Source organism: Tiliqua scincoides, chromosome 4 (genome assembly GCF_035046505.1).
Source record: "Tiliqua scincoides isolate rTilSci1 chromosome 4, rTilSci1.hap2, whole genome shotgun sequence".
Lineage (NCBI taxonomy): Eukaryota > Metazoa > Chordata > Lepidosauria > Squamata > Scincidae > Tiliqua > Tiliqua scincoides.
The window spans coordinates 105,549,989-105,563,119 of NC_089824.1; the positions used below are offsets into that span (position 1 = coordinate 105,549,989).

At 43.7% G+C, this 13,131-nt stretch overlaps 1 protein-coding gene across 1 annotated transcript in view; it reads right to left on the bottom strand.

Annotated features, from left to right (window-relative positions):
- Positions 1–13,131, bottom strand: part of DIAPH1 (diaphanous related formin 1) — a 97,900-nt gene that overhangs the window by 37,833 nt on the left and 46,936 nt on the right. The window contains exons 18-20 of the mRNA XM_066624521.1: positions 1,668–1,763; positions 965–1,059; positions 377–478 (exon numbers count right to left, since the gene is read on the bottom strand). Coding sequence (XP_066480618.1) covers positions 377–478; positions 965–1,059; positions 1,668–1,763 — 293 coding nt within the window. The remainder of the gene's footprint in view (positions 1–376; positions 479–964; positions 1,060–1,667; positions 1,764–13,131) is intronic.

Sequence of the window (13,131 nt, forward strand, 5' to 3'; positions counted from 1 at the left end):
AAGTGGGAAAAGAAGAGTGGTGCTTTTGGGCAAATGACCGTCCCTTATCCCCAGATGGCAGGCTTAACTTTCTGGGGTGAAAGTCAGCATCAGATTGGGACTAAAGTCCTGCACAGCACTCTTAAATAAAATTCAAATTCTTAAGAACCCAGGCAATATGGAACACAAAGAGTGCTGCCAGATTTTTGGTACACTGTTGTGCAGGCTTGTAAGGGCTACCCAGAAATAAGAAAGATACCATGAGAGTGAATGGGGACCAAGTTTGAGCAAGAAAAGGAGCATCATGTGTCAAAGCACCACTGTGCACAGATTCAGCAGCTTCCTTCCAGAAATATAAGCATTTCCTCCTCTCCATTCTAAATGCAAGGACGCTTACCACAACTCCAAATTGTTCAGGTTCAGCTAGTTCACTATACTCTTCCTTCAGTTCTGCTATCATCTTCAGTTTTTCCGGTTCTGGCATTAGCTTCAGTAGGTTCTGAGAAAGAAGTGAGAGGAGGATATGGTTGCTTGAACTGGAGCTCTTTTGTCAAAGCAAGACTGGATCTAGAAGTCAACCTGTGCCTGAAAGTCTGACCCCAAGACTGGTTTTTATCAGGAGTGGAGTCAAAGTAGCTCAGGCCATAAATACTTCTCACCCAAGAAAGGAAGAAAAACTTGGGAAATTCTTTTCAGCCCCTTCAGGTAGAATCCGAAACACTGTTCTATGCATTCAGATACAAAAGGTCAAATTCCAGCATAGTCTCCTTCCCTTATTACCCCAGGCCTGCACAATTTGTGAGCCACCAAGCTGAACACATGTGAGGGCTTCTAGTTGCTCAACACCTTACCTGATCTGGCTTGCTGAGCCTCTGGTGGGTCCCCATACATGACTGCTAGGCTGCATTCAGCTTCAGTCACAAATTGGGCAACCCTACTCTCTGGAGACAGAAAAAAGCTCTTGTGGACTTCAGCCTTTGCTCACCTGCACCATGGACTCAGTCAACACAGCTTCATTCACTTCCAGGATGACATTCTTTATCTCCTCATAAGGCATGCGGAAGGAGCCCAAAAAGATAGCTGCCATGTTCAAAGAGAAACACAAATCAATCTTTGGGCAACGAAGACCTCAAGTCAGAAACCTACTCCTACTGGCTTCACCCCAGACTTTTCTAGGCCATGGGTCTCCAAAGTTCGGCCTGGAGGCCACATCTGGCCCACAGAGACTCATCAGCCTGCAGGGATCCTCTGGCCCATGAAGCCCAACCTTCCAAAAGTCAAGGCTTGTAGAGGTCTCATGGGACCTTCAGAGTGGTCATGTGACCTGTGGGGCTCTTCAGAGCTCTCACGTGACCACAGGAATTTAAAAGAGGCATGTGGGCTCAATGTGGAGAGATTGCAGGAGCGGGCAAGAAGGGGAGAGGCTGCAGAAGTGGGATTTTGGACTGGTTTATGAGGAGATTTCCTCCCCCTTTCCCTCTGTTACTCTGAAAGTGCTCTGAACTGGTTTGCAAGGGGATCTTTTCCTGCCCTCTCTAATGTAATTATTACTTATTTAAATTTTAAATGTAAGTTTATTTATTTTTCTGACCCTCAACACTTTGCCAGGCTTACATGTGGCCCTCCTGCTGAAATGTTTGGTGATCCCTTATTCTCAAAGGCACATGCTACATCGAGATCCTACTTACAAAGAGTCTGAGCCTGCTTTGCAGCCAGCACTCTCAGTTCTTTGGGTTTCTTCTTGGGCTGGCTCTTCTCTTCACCATCCTCCTGCTGTTTTTTCGCTGTGGGCCAGAGGAATGCATGATTTTAGCAACAAAGAAAGTCCTTTCACTAGCTGAAAAGCATGCAACTTCTCTTAGAGCCTGCCAAATAAAACAATCATTCCTAAGGAAATACAGCGTTATCTCCCAATTTATTCGAGGCGGCAGACAGAGGGTTAAAAGAAGTCGGGAATGATGCTCTGCCCATTTTTCTCTTTTATCTAAAATGCTCCAAGATTTGTAGAAACAATAGGGGGGAAATGATCACACAATAGGATAACACAAAGGCCATGCACTATACATGAAATATCAAGGAGAGAGGAAAAGTAGTACACCTTATAAACAGGGAGTTGTATTGTTTGCTCATTCTGACAAGACTAGGCAAGTGTGTTGGACAAAGAGTATCAGGCGACTTCAGACAGCTCAATGCCAAGTGTTGTATTTCTCTGCTGTAACTAACATAACAAAGAATGCAAGTGGAAAAAACCACACATTCTTTCCTCACTTGCCATTTAAGAGTCATAACAGACCCTTGCCATCAAACACAATGGGTATAGCACTATATGCCATACAAGGAGGACTACTCTGATACATTAGAATTTGTCATTAAGTACACCATGTGCCTTGCCCCCCCCCCAAACCCCTTGTGTAAGATTATGCAGGAGCATACTGACAGCAGCTACTGTGTTGGCTCTCAAGAAGTGGCAAATGGCTCTCTCCTCTTGAGTTGCCCAGGAAGCCTGGCACCTCCTGCCTCAGCATGGACATCCATGAAGTTTTGCTACACCTTTGGTTCTGGGGCTTGATCACATTTGTGGGCTCACAGTCTTCTCAACAGCCATCCACCTTGTAGCATTTGGCAGAAATTGTCTCCAGGCAACGAGGCAAGAAAGTTTTTGTAAGTCAAAAAACTTCTAGTTTGGGTTTTTTTAACTCAAGAAGCCACAGATGACAACCACAGCTATATTTAACTTTGGTACGCAGGCTGGGATTGGGCTCTTTTTTGTTTATTTTTGCGGACTAGTAACTTTGTGGAATTATTTCCCAAGACTTCTCTCCATAAATCAGCAATATCTTATGACAAGCTCCCTCTTTCACTGCCCCCAAGACTAAGGTGTGTGGCAAACTTTACTTCAAAGGATAGAAGTCCAAGAAAGATATATTCCTTCTGCCCCTCCCCACCTTGAAGAGGAATGCAGCTTCAAGGAGATGGGAAAAGATGACTCAGGCATTTAAGTCACATCCGATAGCAAGATGGATCATTTCTCGGAACAATTACAGGACAGCTAAGTGGAATTGTTTTAAAAAGCAAGTATGAACAGAGCCAAGACAACCAAGAGAAAGAGACGGATAAACAGGATATCAGGAAGGTTGCTGTGTTGCTTCAGGGATACTGTGCATATAAATCTTTAGGGCAGAGAGAAGTCCTGACAGACCACGACCACAAGGAGCCCCTTCCCTGCAACATGCTAGGAGAGTGAGTCCAGTGCAATAGAACTAATGCCACTGAGTCCAGCACACAAACTGAATCATACTTCCTAACAGCATGCCAGAGCGAGGTGATGTGCACACTGGTGTGGGTGGGAGACAGAATACTACCTACTAGGAGACAAGACATTAGTGGTGGTTCCCTTCAACAGCCTATCCTTCTTGACACATGCTGGCTCCAAAGGTTAGAAATATTATTGCCAGAGGTTTAGAGTCACTGACCTAATTTTCTGTGCATCTGCACCAGTGCACAAATGAAGAGTTCTGACACAGAAAGAGCACGCAACTTCATTTAGCATTATCTGTGTGTGCACCATGATGGTGGCGGGGGCTCTCTGAACAAGAATGTTCTCACATGCAGGAATGAAGGAATTAGGAGACAAAACCTTTGTGGAAAGGGGAGATGGCATGGCTAGAAAAAGGTATCTTGTTTTAAGCTGTGAAAGGGGAAGGTTGGGGAAAAGGATTGCTCTGCTGTTGGTCTGGGACAAAGAATTAGAACAGAGACTGAATTCTCCCCATGGTGGAAAGCCTAAAACAAGGCTTAAGTTGTATCATGACAGAATGAAGCTGGAGATTCACACAATGGAATGCACCAACATACAAAAACCTTCCCTGGGCTCAGGAAACTGGAGCATTAGGGAGAACAGCAGGCTAGCTTTCCATCTGCAGGATTTTAATTTTTTTGTAAAAGAGCATTCAGTCACACACTATCCCACTAGTATTCTGAAGTGGTACAGCTCAAGTGCAGGATGACCACCTCAGTCAGAACTGGACCAACACAACCTTGAGGTGAGTGAAGGTAAGCAGGGAGGAAGAAACCTGTAGGGCCCCTGCAGTTCATAAAGGGACCAGCAGAGACACACAGAGCAAGGGCACCTTTCTATGTAACCAACAAGAATAAGACAGGCTGTAGGCAGTAGACAAATGCAAGCCATTGGATTCTCAAAATCGGAAGGGACTCAAAAAGTGGAACACAGGCATGATGAATCCTTGTGCTACACTGAAGCTCTGTTCATCTTTTATGGAAGAATCCTGGGATCCACAAGACAGCCATCTCCCCAAGGCAAGTTCATCAACAGGGCACAATCGTTTTAGAACTCAACTCTAAGCTTCTAACCATTACAACACACAGCCCTCATGTCCTTCAGGCACCCATTACAGCATTCTGTTCAGACTGACTGCCAGAAAAAGCCCTCTGGCATTACAAAAGGGGCCTAAAAATCTCTACCTCCTCTAATGCACAGAGAGGCCAGGATGCATCAGCATCTTTTTTAGGAGGGCGCATGCTAGATTGCAGTCTGCTGCAAAACATGCACAATGAGTGTGGAGAAATACAGCACTTCCCTATAGGTTGCTATAGATTCTACTGATGATCCAGATCCCTGTACTTTTGTGATAGAAGAGATAGACTTGCAAATAACTACTGCTTTTTTCGCTGTTGCTGCCTTGGAAAACATCACCACTGCAATTGGGGCAAAACATTCCTTTCCAATTTAGCTGGGGAAAGAATCATTCCCCCAACACACATAAAAGAAATCAAGTGTTCTAGCTCATCACAACAGACTGTTGAACTTCTCTCTTCCCCCCTCTGCTGGAAGGTAAGCAAACATGAAGGGTGTGACATTTCCTCCTATGCGCAGCCTGTATACATGGAAGGAGGGGTGATGCACTAGAACAAAGATAACCCTCCCCCCCACACACACACTCTCACAGATCATCTTTCAGAATAAATCTTTCAGGTTGTTCAAGGCAAGCATTTTCCCTGGGGTCAGAAGTGGAATCTCATTGCAGTTTTCTGGAGGTGTCTGAGTGCACAGCAAGAAGCAAATTATGCAGAAGGCTAGTGTTTAATACCATAGGAAGAGGGGTTCGGCACTGCTATACACACAATTTAGAACTGTTGCTGAGCGCGCGCACACAGAGGGAGAGACCACATTTTTGTGAAATGCAGCTTTCTGGTTTACTAATATGTGTGTAAGTGCAACAGAAAGCATAGCCATCAGAAAGCAGCAGCCTTTGGCTCAGCTGGCCTCCCCCTCCCTGCAGACTCCTCCCTTTCTCAGTTTTATTCTTCTGCGCCATAAACACAAAATGGAGTCTAAAGGGAAGGCAAACATCCTCTCTAAAATGGCTGAATGCAGCAGAAAGACAGGAGATAGCAAAATAGTACAACAGCACCATCTGGTGCTTGAAGGGTCCAACATCATCACCCCAAGAAAATTCCTTTTTTAAAGTCAGATAGTAGGAGAAGAATAAAAATAAGAGGCTTCAAAGGGAACTTGGGGACAGGCCCGGCTGAACAACAACATTGTTCTGATTTCAATTTGTGAAATCACTAAAAAAAGTTAAATATGGCCAATCATCTGTTCATGGTTCTACACGGCCAGAAGGAAAGGCATAGAAACTCACAGCTGTGGGTAAAACACACACAATTCCAGCAACACAAGTCTCAAAACCCTGTAGTGTGGAGGCCTAGCAAAATACTTCAGTCTTGCACTCTTGCTTCTCTTTACATTTGCAGCAAATGTCTCTTTTTGTGTACATCATAACAAAATATAGGCAAGAATGCATGTATATGCACACACAAATTCTAAGTTGGCAAGTGTGATATACAGAAGGAGCAAAGTTATGTTAGTAGTACCTCCTTTGTTATATCTTTCCATTGCTGCAATACTGCCAATACCATAATTTGCTTTTCCTTTTTGTTTGTTCACTCACTACATTAAACGTATAGTATATTATCAGATCCCTCTGGGCAAGGAGAGCTTTCCACTTGCTCCATAGGAGGCCAACATGCTCTAGGAAATGAACATATGAATCATCTGAATCCATCCACTGGTCCACCTAACCCAGCACTGTCTATTCAGCTGTTCTCCAGGGTTTCGGGTACAGGAGGTATTTCCATCACCTGGTTTGCTCGAAGGTTTGAGATTGAACCTGGAATTTGCTAAGTGAAAAGTTTGTGGTTATGGGCTTTCTTAATTATGGATATATAATCTGAAGGAGCCTGCCCTTTGGACAACATATACCCTTGCACTTTGTACACAAAAGTGCAAACTGTGGACTACTTAACATTAATCATGGCAAGTGTTCAGAAAGCCCAAGTACTGTATGCACTTTATATGTTTATAACACATTGACGGACCATGAGCATTCTATTTTGTTTTTAAAAAGCAAGCAAACAAAAAGGAAATAGAGCACACAAAGTTGAAGGCAGAACACGTCTGAGTTAAGGTGACATCCCTAAATCACTATGGGGTGGATGGGCCGATTCATAGGAAAATGTGAAAACATAGCATGTGTTTCTCCAGACTAACAAAGCAGAACAATGGCCCAGCATAAGATGGATCAAATGAGTCTGTGCAAGCAGAGACTGTGCAAGTCTGAACTGGCAGAAATTGCTTCAAAGCATTTCGCCAGCTCAGCCTGGCTGACTCAGCACAGGTGTCCTGGGAAAGTACAACTTGCAGATTTGGGTGGGTCTCCCTACCTAACACAGGAGACAGAGCTACAGGGCATGGGTGTGAAACACAGGCATAGCTCTATGCAAGCCCAATAGTACAACACAAGAGGTGACCAAAATAGGAAAGGTGGCAGAGCCAAACACCATGCTGTGGAGGGAGGGGTGCTTACAGAAAAGCTGAGCATCAGGTCATGGGGGGTAGGAAGCAAGGGTAGTAACAGAGCAGACAACCTCAGAGTTGCAGAGGTATTTTACAAGTGTAATAGCCTTGTTTCATGGTCTGCAAAGGCTCTTAAAAGCATACAGTACATTGTTCCCTGAAAAAGGGTTCCATGTGCCTGACTCCAAAATTTCTCTGTGCAACAAAGAGGCAGGGAAGGGTTAAAGTGATATGTGCACACATCTGCAGGTGATGGGACTCTGTGCCATTTAAGTAGCAGATGGGAAATCTCCCTAATTATAGTCTCAGGGTCATTCTCTCTCTCTTTCTCACCCCTAACTCCTCTCACCAAAGATGCTGACAAATCTCCTGTATGACACTGAAAAGAAAGACAAAAAGCCCCTGAAATGTGATCTGTTTTGCTGCAAAAGCTTCCCCAGTAGGAATATGCCGCATAAAAAGAAAGCAACAGATGGGGAAGGCAATAGATTATGGCAGCAATACAAAAGCCTTTGTCTGTATGGGAAAGAAACACCCTGGCTTTTCCTTCCTTTGTTTCTCAGAAACGAGGCCAGCAGAAGGGGAGGGGGAAAGAGGAGGGATGGGTGGGGAAGGCAACGCCTGGATGACACATTGTCAGCAGACCTTTTCCTCCAATCCAGTGGCTCTGACATCATCTCCTGGAAACCGAGCCAAAGTGGCTCAACTGCGCACATCTGGTGGATGAAAGATGCACTGCAAGCAATCAAAGAAAATCTAAAATACTAATAGAAAAATGCACTTTTCTCCAGGAAAATAAGGATTCCTTACTTGAGCAATGGCCCACCAATGCAGCAGGGGCATAAAAGTCTTTTTTAAAATGCACCTCACGCATTATAACAAGTGCTGATGACAAACCACTTATATAAGGTTGATAGTTTTGGCCATACGTTGCCAGGGCTTATTATTATTATTATTATTATTAAGAATATTTATATACTGATTTTCAGCTAGGCTGTTCACAAAGCGGTTTATACAGCAAAATAAATAAATGGATCCTGGTACCAAAGGGGGTCACAACCTAACAAACTATGCAAAAAAAGACACCAGCAAACAGCCATTAGAAAAGAGGTTATTCTGGGGTGAATAGGGACAGCTGCTCTCCCCCTGCTAAATACAAGAACATTTCTCAAATATAGTGGCTGGCAACTTGGATATAGCAACTTTCAGAAACTTCTTTTTCCTCCCTAAGTCATGGATATTTTTGTAGCATTTCTAGAAAGGAAAAGGATGAATGTGGGGAAAAACATTAGAAAAGGATCATTAGAAATGGTATTGAGAATAAGATGGCTAATATTATAATGCCGTTGTACAAATCTATGGTAAGGCCACACCTGGAGTACTGTGTCCAGTTCTGGTCGCCACATCTCAAAAAAGACATAGTGGAAATGGAAAAGGTGCAAAAGAGAGCGACTAAGATGATTACGGGGCTGGGGCACCTTCCTTATGAGGAAAGTCTATGGCGTTTGGGCCTCTTCAGCCTAGAAAAGAGACACCTGAGGGGGGACATGATTGAGACATACAAAATTATGCAGGGGAAGGACAGAGTGGATAGAGAGAAGCTCTTTACACTCTCACATAACACCAGAACCAGGGGTCATCCTCTAAAATTAGGTGTTGGGAGAGTTAGGACAGGCAAAAGAAAATATTTCTTTACTCAGCGTGTGGTCAGTCTGTGGAACTCCTTGCCGTGGGATGTGGTGACGGCATCTGGCCTGGATGCCTTTAAAAGGGGATTGGACAAGTTTCTGGAGGAAAAATCCATTATGGGTTACAAGCCATGATGTGTATGTGCAACTTTCTCATTTTAGAAATGGGCTATGTCAGAATGCCAGATGCAAGGGAGGGCACCAGGATGCAGGTCTCTTGTTATCTGGTGTGCTCCTTGGGGCATTTGGTGGGCCGCTGTGAGCTACAGGAAGCTGGAACTAGATGGGCCTCTGGCCTGATCCGGTGGGGCTGTTCTTATGTTCTTAAAGTACATCTGGTGCCCCTGGCCTGGAATCCATGTTACCCATGGCTTCTTTACACACTACTCTGACTACATGTCTATGACTTAAAGTGACAGATTTCCTTCAAACTGGAGAAACTGTTTTACTGTACAGGGCAAAGTCACAGGAAAACAGCTCTGAGAGCAAAGGTGGGAAGTATCCACCTTGAGTTCAGCCTCACACAATTACATATGGAATATTATAACTTAAAAATAGCCCCCATTTTCACTGTTTAATTTGATGGCGGCAGAATGGATATCCTGTATTATAGCAATATTATAATAGTAGTAAAATTAAACATCTGAAACATGAACAACAGAAATGCATCCTTAAATAGGAGTACAAATGTCAGGGCCCTGATACATGTATTCAGGTGTTGTTCACATGTCATCTGCTGCTGAAAAGTGTCTACTGTTAATAAGTAACCACACTAGTCATGTGAAGTGGCCCCCATTCATTTAAGGCTGTTTCACATATTATGTATCTAATGAAATACATGCATGACCCAAACTCAAGTATTTTGACACATGTACAAAATACACATGCCTGATAGCAAACATGTCAATTTGCCACATGTTTTAATGGCTCAAAAAACACAGCAGATAAAATCACTTGCACTCAGTGCTCTGCCCCATGAGATGTACCTTGTAGAGCTGACATTGTGTGGTTACATCTTAAGTATCAACCTGAAGCTGCTGAAAGAGAGATTTGGGATGTTTGGCAAGTGCCACATCATCAAGAGCGCAGGACTTTCACTCCTAATTCTACTAAACATTTAAATGTCCTGGCTGCACGCTGAGAATGCCTTCCCCAGTACGACAGGTGCTTACCGTTCCAGTGTGCCACAGCTTGACATGTCCCCCAATCAGAATGATGCAACACTCTGGGTAATTCGTCTATGGTGCATCGTACCTGGATGGCAGACGCGACTGCCCAGAGCATCACATTGTCCTGATCAGGGGACATGTCAAGTCACGGTGTGGCAGCAGGGTAAGCGCTGGTCACAGGGGAAAGGATTAACCAAACTCTAGATTCAGCCTGTGGGCCGGGGTTTGAAAGGGGGTGATATAAATTGCACTCCAGGTTTGGGAGGCATTGGTGATGGCAAGGAACTCTCCCCCAGCACATCACACACTCCTGAGACCTGCTTAGACTACATCACAAATTGCAGAAGCCAAACTAAAACAACTTTATTTGACCAGATTTAATATTTAAGGGGTTATTCATTGTCCATTTTACTTTTCATATAGAGGGGTTATTTTTATAATGGCTTTAATTAGATTTTTTTAAAGTTTGGTTGAATGTTGCTTATAAGCCAATTTTGCTTTTGGCATTGGAAAGGGGAGTTTGATTTTAAACAAAGCATATTATTTTGTCCTTCTACAGTAGTCTCACTTGTTCTTAAAGTATGGGGGTGGGTCCCAATTGGGGGGCATGGGGCACCTAAAGAAAGACGTAATATTCTAGGAAAGGTTAAGGTCTGAGTTAGAAGCCTCCTCCCCAACAACCAAACTGGATGGGTTGACTGACCTTTGGCAAATGACCCTCTGATTTGCATTAAGAGTTTGCATCCCTGTTGCCTCAGCATCCCAATAACTACAGGGAAAGCTGCTGCTTGGTTCCAGTGAAGGTTCTCTATGTGTAGTTTTAGAAGGGATGGAGTCAGATGCCCTGTTCTATTCCTGACACTCCCCCCATCCCACCATCACTGCATGCATTGCACATAAGGCTGCATTTAATGTCACCTGAAAATCATCACACACTCACAGATTACTGGGGTCAGATGTATGGGGCAGGGTTTGGGAGAACCAGGAAGATCAGAGAGAAGCCCAAATTCAAGGAGGCTGAGAAACATTTGCATTATTAGTGAAATGTTTTTATAATCATGTTTTTCTTCTTTCTGCCAGTAGGTGGCATCCACTGCACACAAAAAAAGATTCTTGTTGATTGCCCACATGAATTATGGGAATATCTTTAGTGGATTAACTAGTGAGTAGTTTGAAAACTTTTGAACTGTCTCCAGAAGTATGGAAGGTACAAGGATAATTACAAATCTGTCAAGTTCTTTCTAGAGCATACCTTAGAGCAGTGCTTCTCAAAAGTGTGCCATGGCAGACCAGCAATTTTTCTGTCCAGTGTGCCATGGACTGCACATGACATTAGGTCTTGCCTCTTCTCTCCCGCCTGTCCCACAGCAAGCCTTGGAAAATGGTAAGAAGCTGGAAACCACAGGACTTACAATGCAAACCAGCAATCAATGGTTCACAGACCGGTGCTAGTTTGCAGGCCATAGTTGAAGTTGCATTGCCCTAAGGGACTCTTCAGATGCTGCTTTGTTTCCAGAATTCCTAAAGACCTGGGAACAGGACCTAGGGCTTGTTCACATTCTACTCTTAGACCTGTCACATGAAAAATCCTTCGGGTGGTGAAGTAGTATTGGAACAAAGCTTAGGTAAGTTCCCTCCAAATGATATTCCACCAATACTGTTCTGTTTCGTTTCAGAAACTAAGTTAAGACCTACGGGCTCCCAAACACACTAAACCCGTGAATGCAGCCAGTTTCCTTGAAGGAAAGGAGCAGCTCCCCCAGGGAGGCTGCCCTGTGCAGTAATTTGACTAAATTTTTACATTTCTTGTCACTAGGGCAGAAGATGTATGAGCCAGGCTAATCTGATGCTGAGAGAACATGTGTGATGCTCCTGGGAGGGACATCACCCTGAGAGTCTTTCATCCCCTACTAGCCAAGACCCAGGAGAATGGAAGGACCCTTGCAGTGATTCTACACTGGATTTGTGCGCATGCATGGGGGGGGGAGAGGAAGAGTGTGATTGTGACTGTACCTCACTATACCCTCATTTCACTGTGATTGGGAAATCAAGAAGCAGAGAAAGAGTTGTTGCTTTGCTCATGACATTACCCTGATGGTGATTTCAGGACATTTATTGTCAATGCTGGGATTTATACCTCATGCAAGATAGTTAAGTCTTTTCCTCCACTAAAATGAACCTCTTTGAAGCTCTAACCTCATACACAGATTATTACTGAAGCAACAGAAACATTTTCCTAAAGGAATTGAAGGACCTTGTCAGAGCTAAAAAGTCAGGCAAATTCACAATTGGCTTCAGCATCTGTGGGGATAAACATGAGTGAGAATGTCGGGGCCTTTGAATTCAGCTGCCAGTGCATGTCAGTAGGGCCCTGTAGCACAGACCTAGAATGAATTTTGACTAATCCCAAAAAGAGATGAGTAGGAATAAAAGTGTTATTTTCCCTATTCAATTTCTCCTTCCTTTTTCTACTATTGCATATGATCCAACAGAGTAGTTATGAAGTTTTAGGAATCTTGGAATCCATTAATTGGAGGGGAAGAGGTGATGGGGAAAGACATATACCTCGCTTTAAGCCAGAAGAGATGCAAAAGGGGACTAGGTTTGGTGGTAAGAACCTAAAAAGAAAAAGTCAGTCTGAACACAGTGGTGGAGGAGGCAAGAACAGAGAAGACAGCCAGTCTGTTTTAGAAGACCCTAAGATGAAGTGATTAAAAAGCAAAGCAAGTGCCTTCAAAAGAGCAACAGGAAGCTGAACTGCAATGCTTCTCAAAAACAGACAAGATGCGGAAAAGTAGATGAAGCGCTAGACTTGGGCATGAGAAATCAGAGCAAGTTATATCGAGGAAGTGCTCTAGGCAGCTGCAGGCTAATATTTGAACCACAGGTGCTCTTTGCAAATTTTATTTGAAATATTTATACCCATCTTTCCACTCCCCACCAGGGGGAGCCCAAAGCAGTTTACAGTATTTTTTTTTCCCTACATCTTAGTAGTACAGGTAGCCCTGTCCCCAAGAACTCACAAACTGAAAGGAAAAAAAATTGATGTGGAGGATTAAAAAAGGGCAAATAAACTTTTTTAAAAAAATGACATTAATGTGATCAGCTCAGACCACTAGTAAAGCATAAAAATCACATATAGCCATGTTGGCCCATTTGAACAACAGCCAAAGTAGGGCATTACCTGAATTAAGCACAAGGATGCATCAGAAAACAGGGATCAAGTTCTCTATAATTCCACTTCATGCTGGATGCCAGCAAAACAAAGTGGGGGAGACAAACATGGGAATGATGGACCATTTTCCCACAGCACACCCAAACTTGTCTCCCTCTCCCCATCCCACCTGCCCACCAGCCTGTTCTGGAAAATCACGATATCTGTATTTTGCTTGGGAATTCTCCCAGTCCTACAGAATGC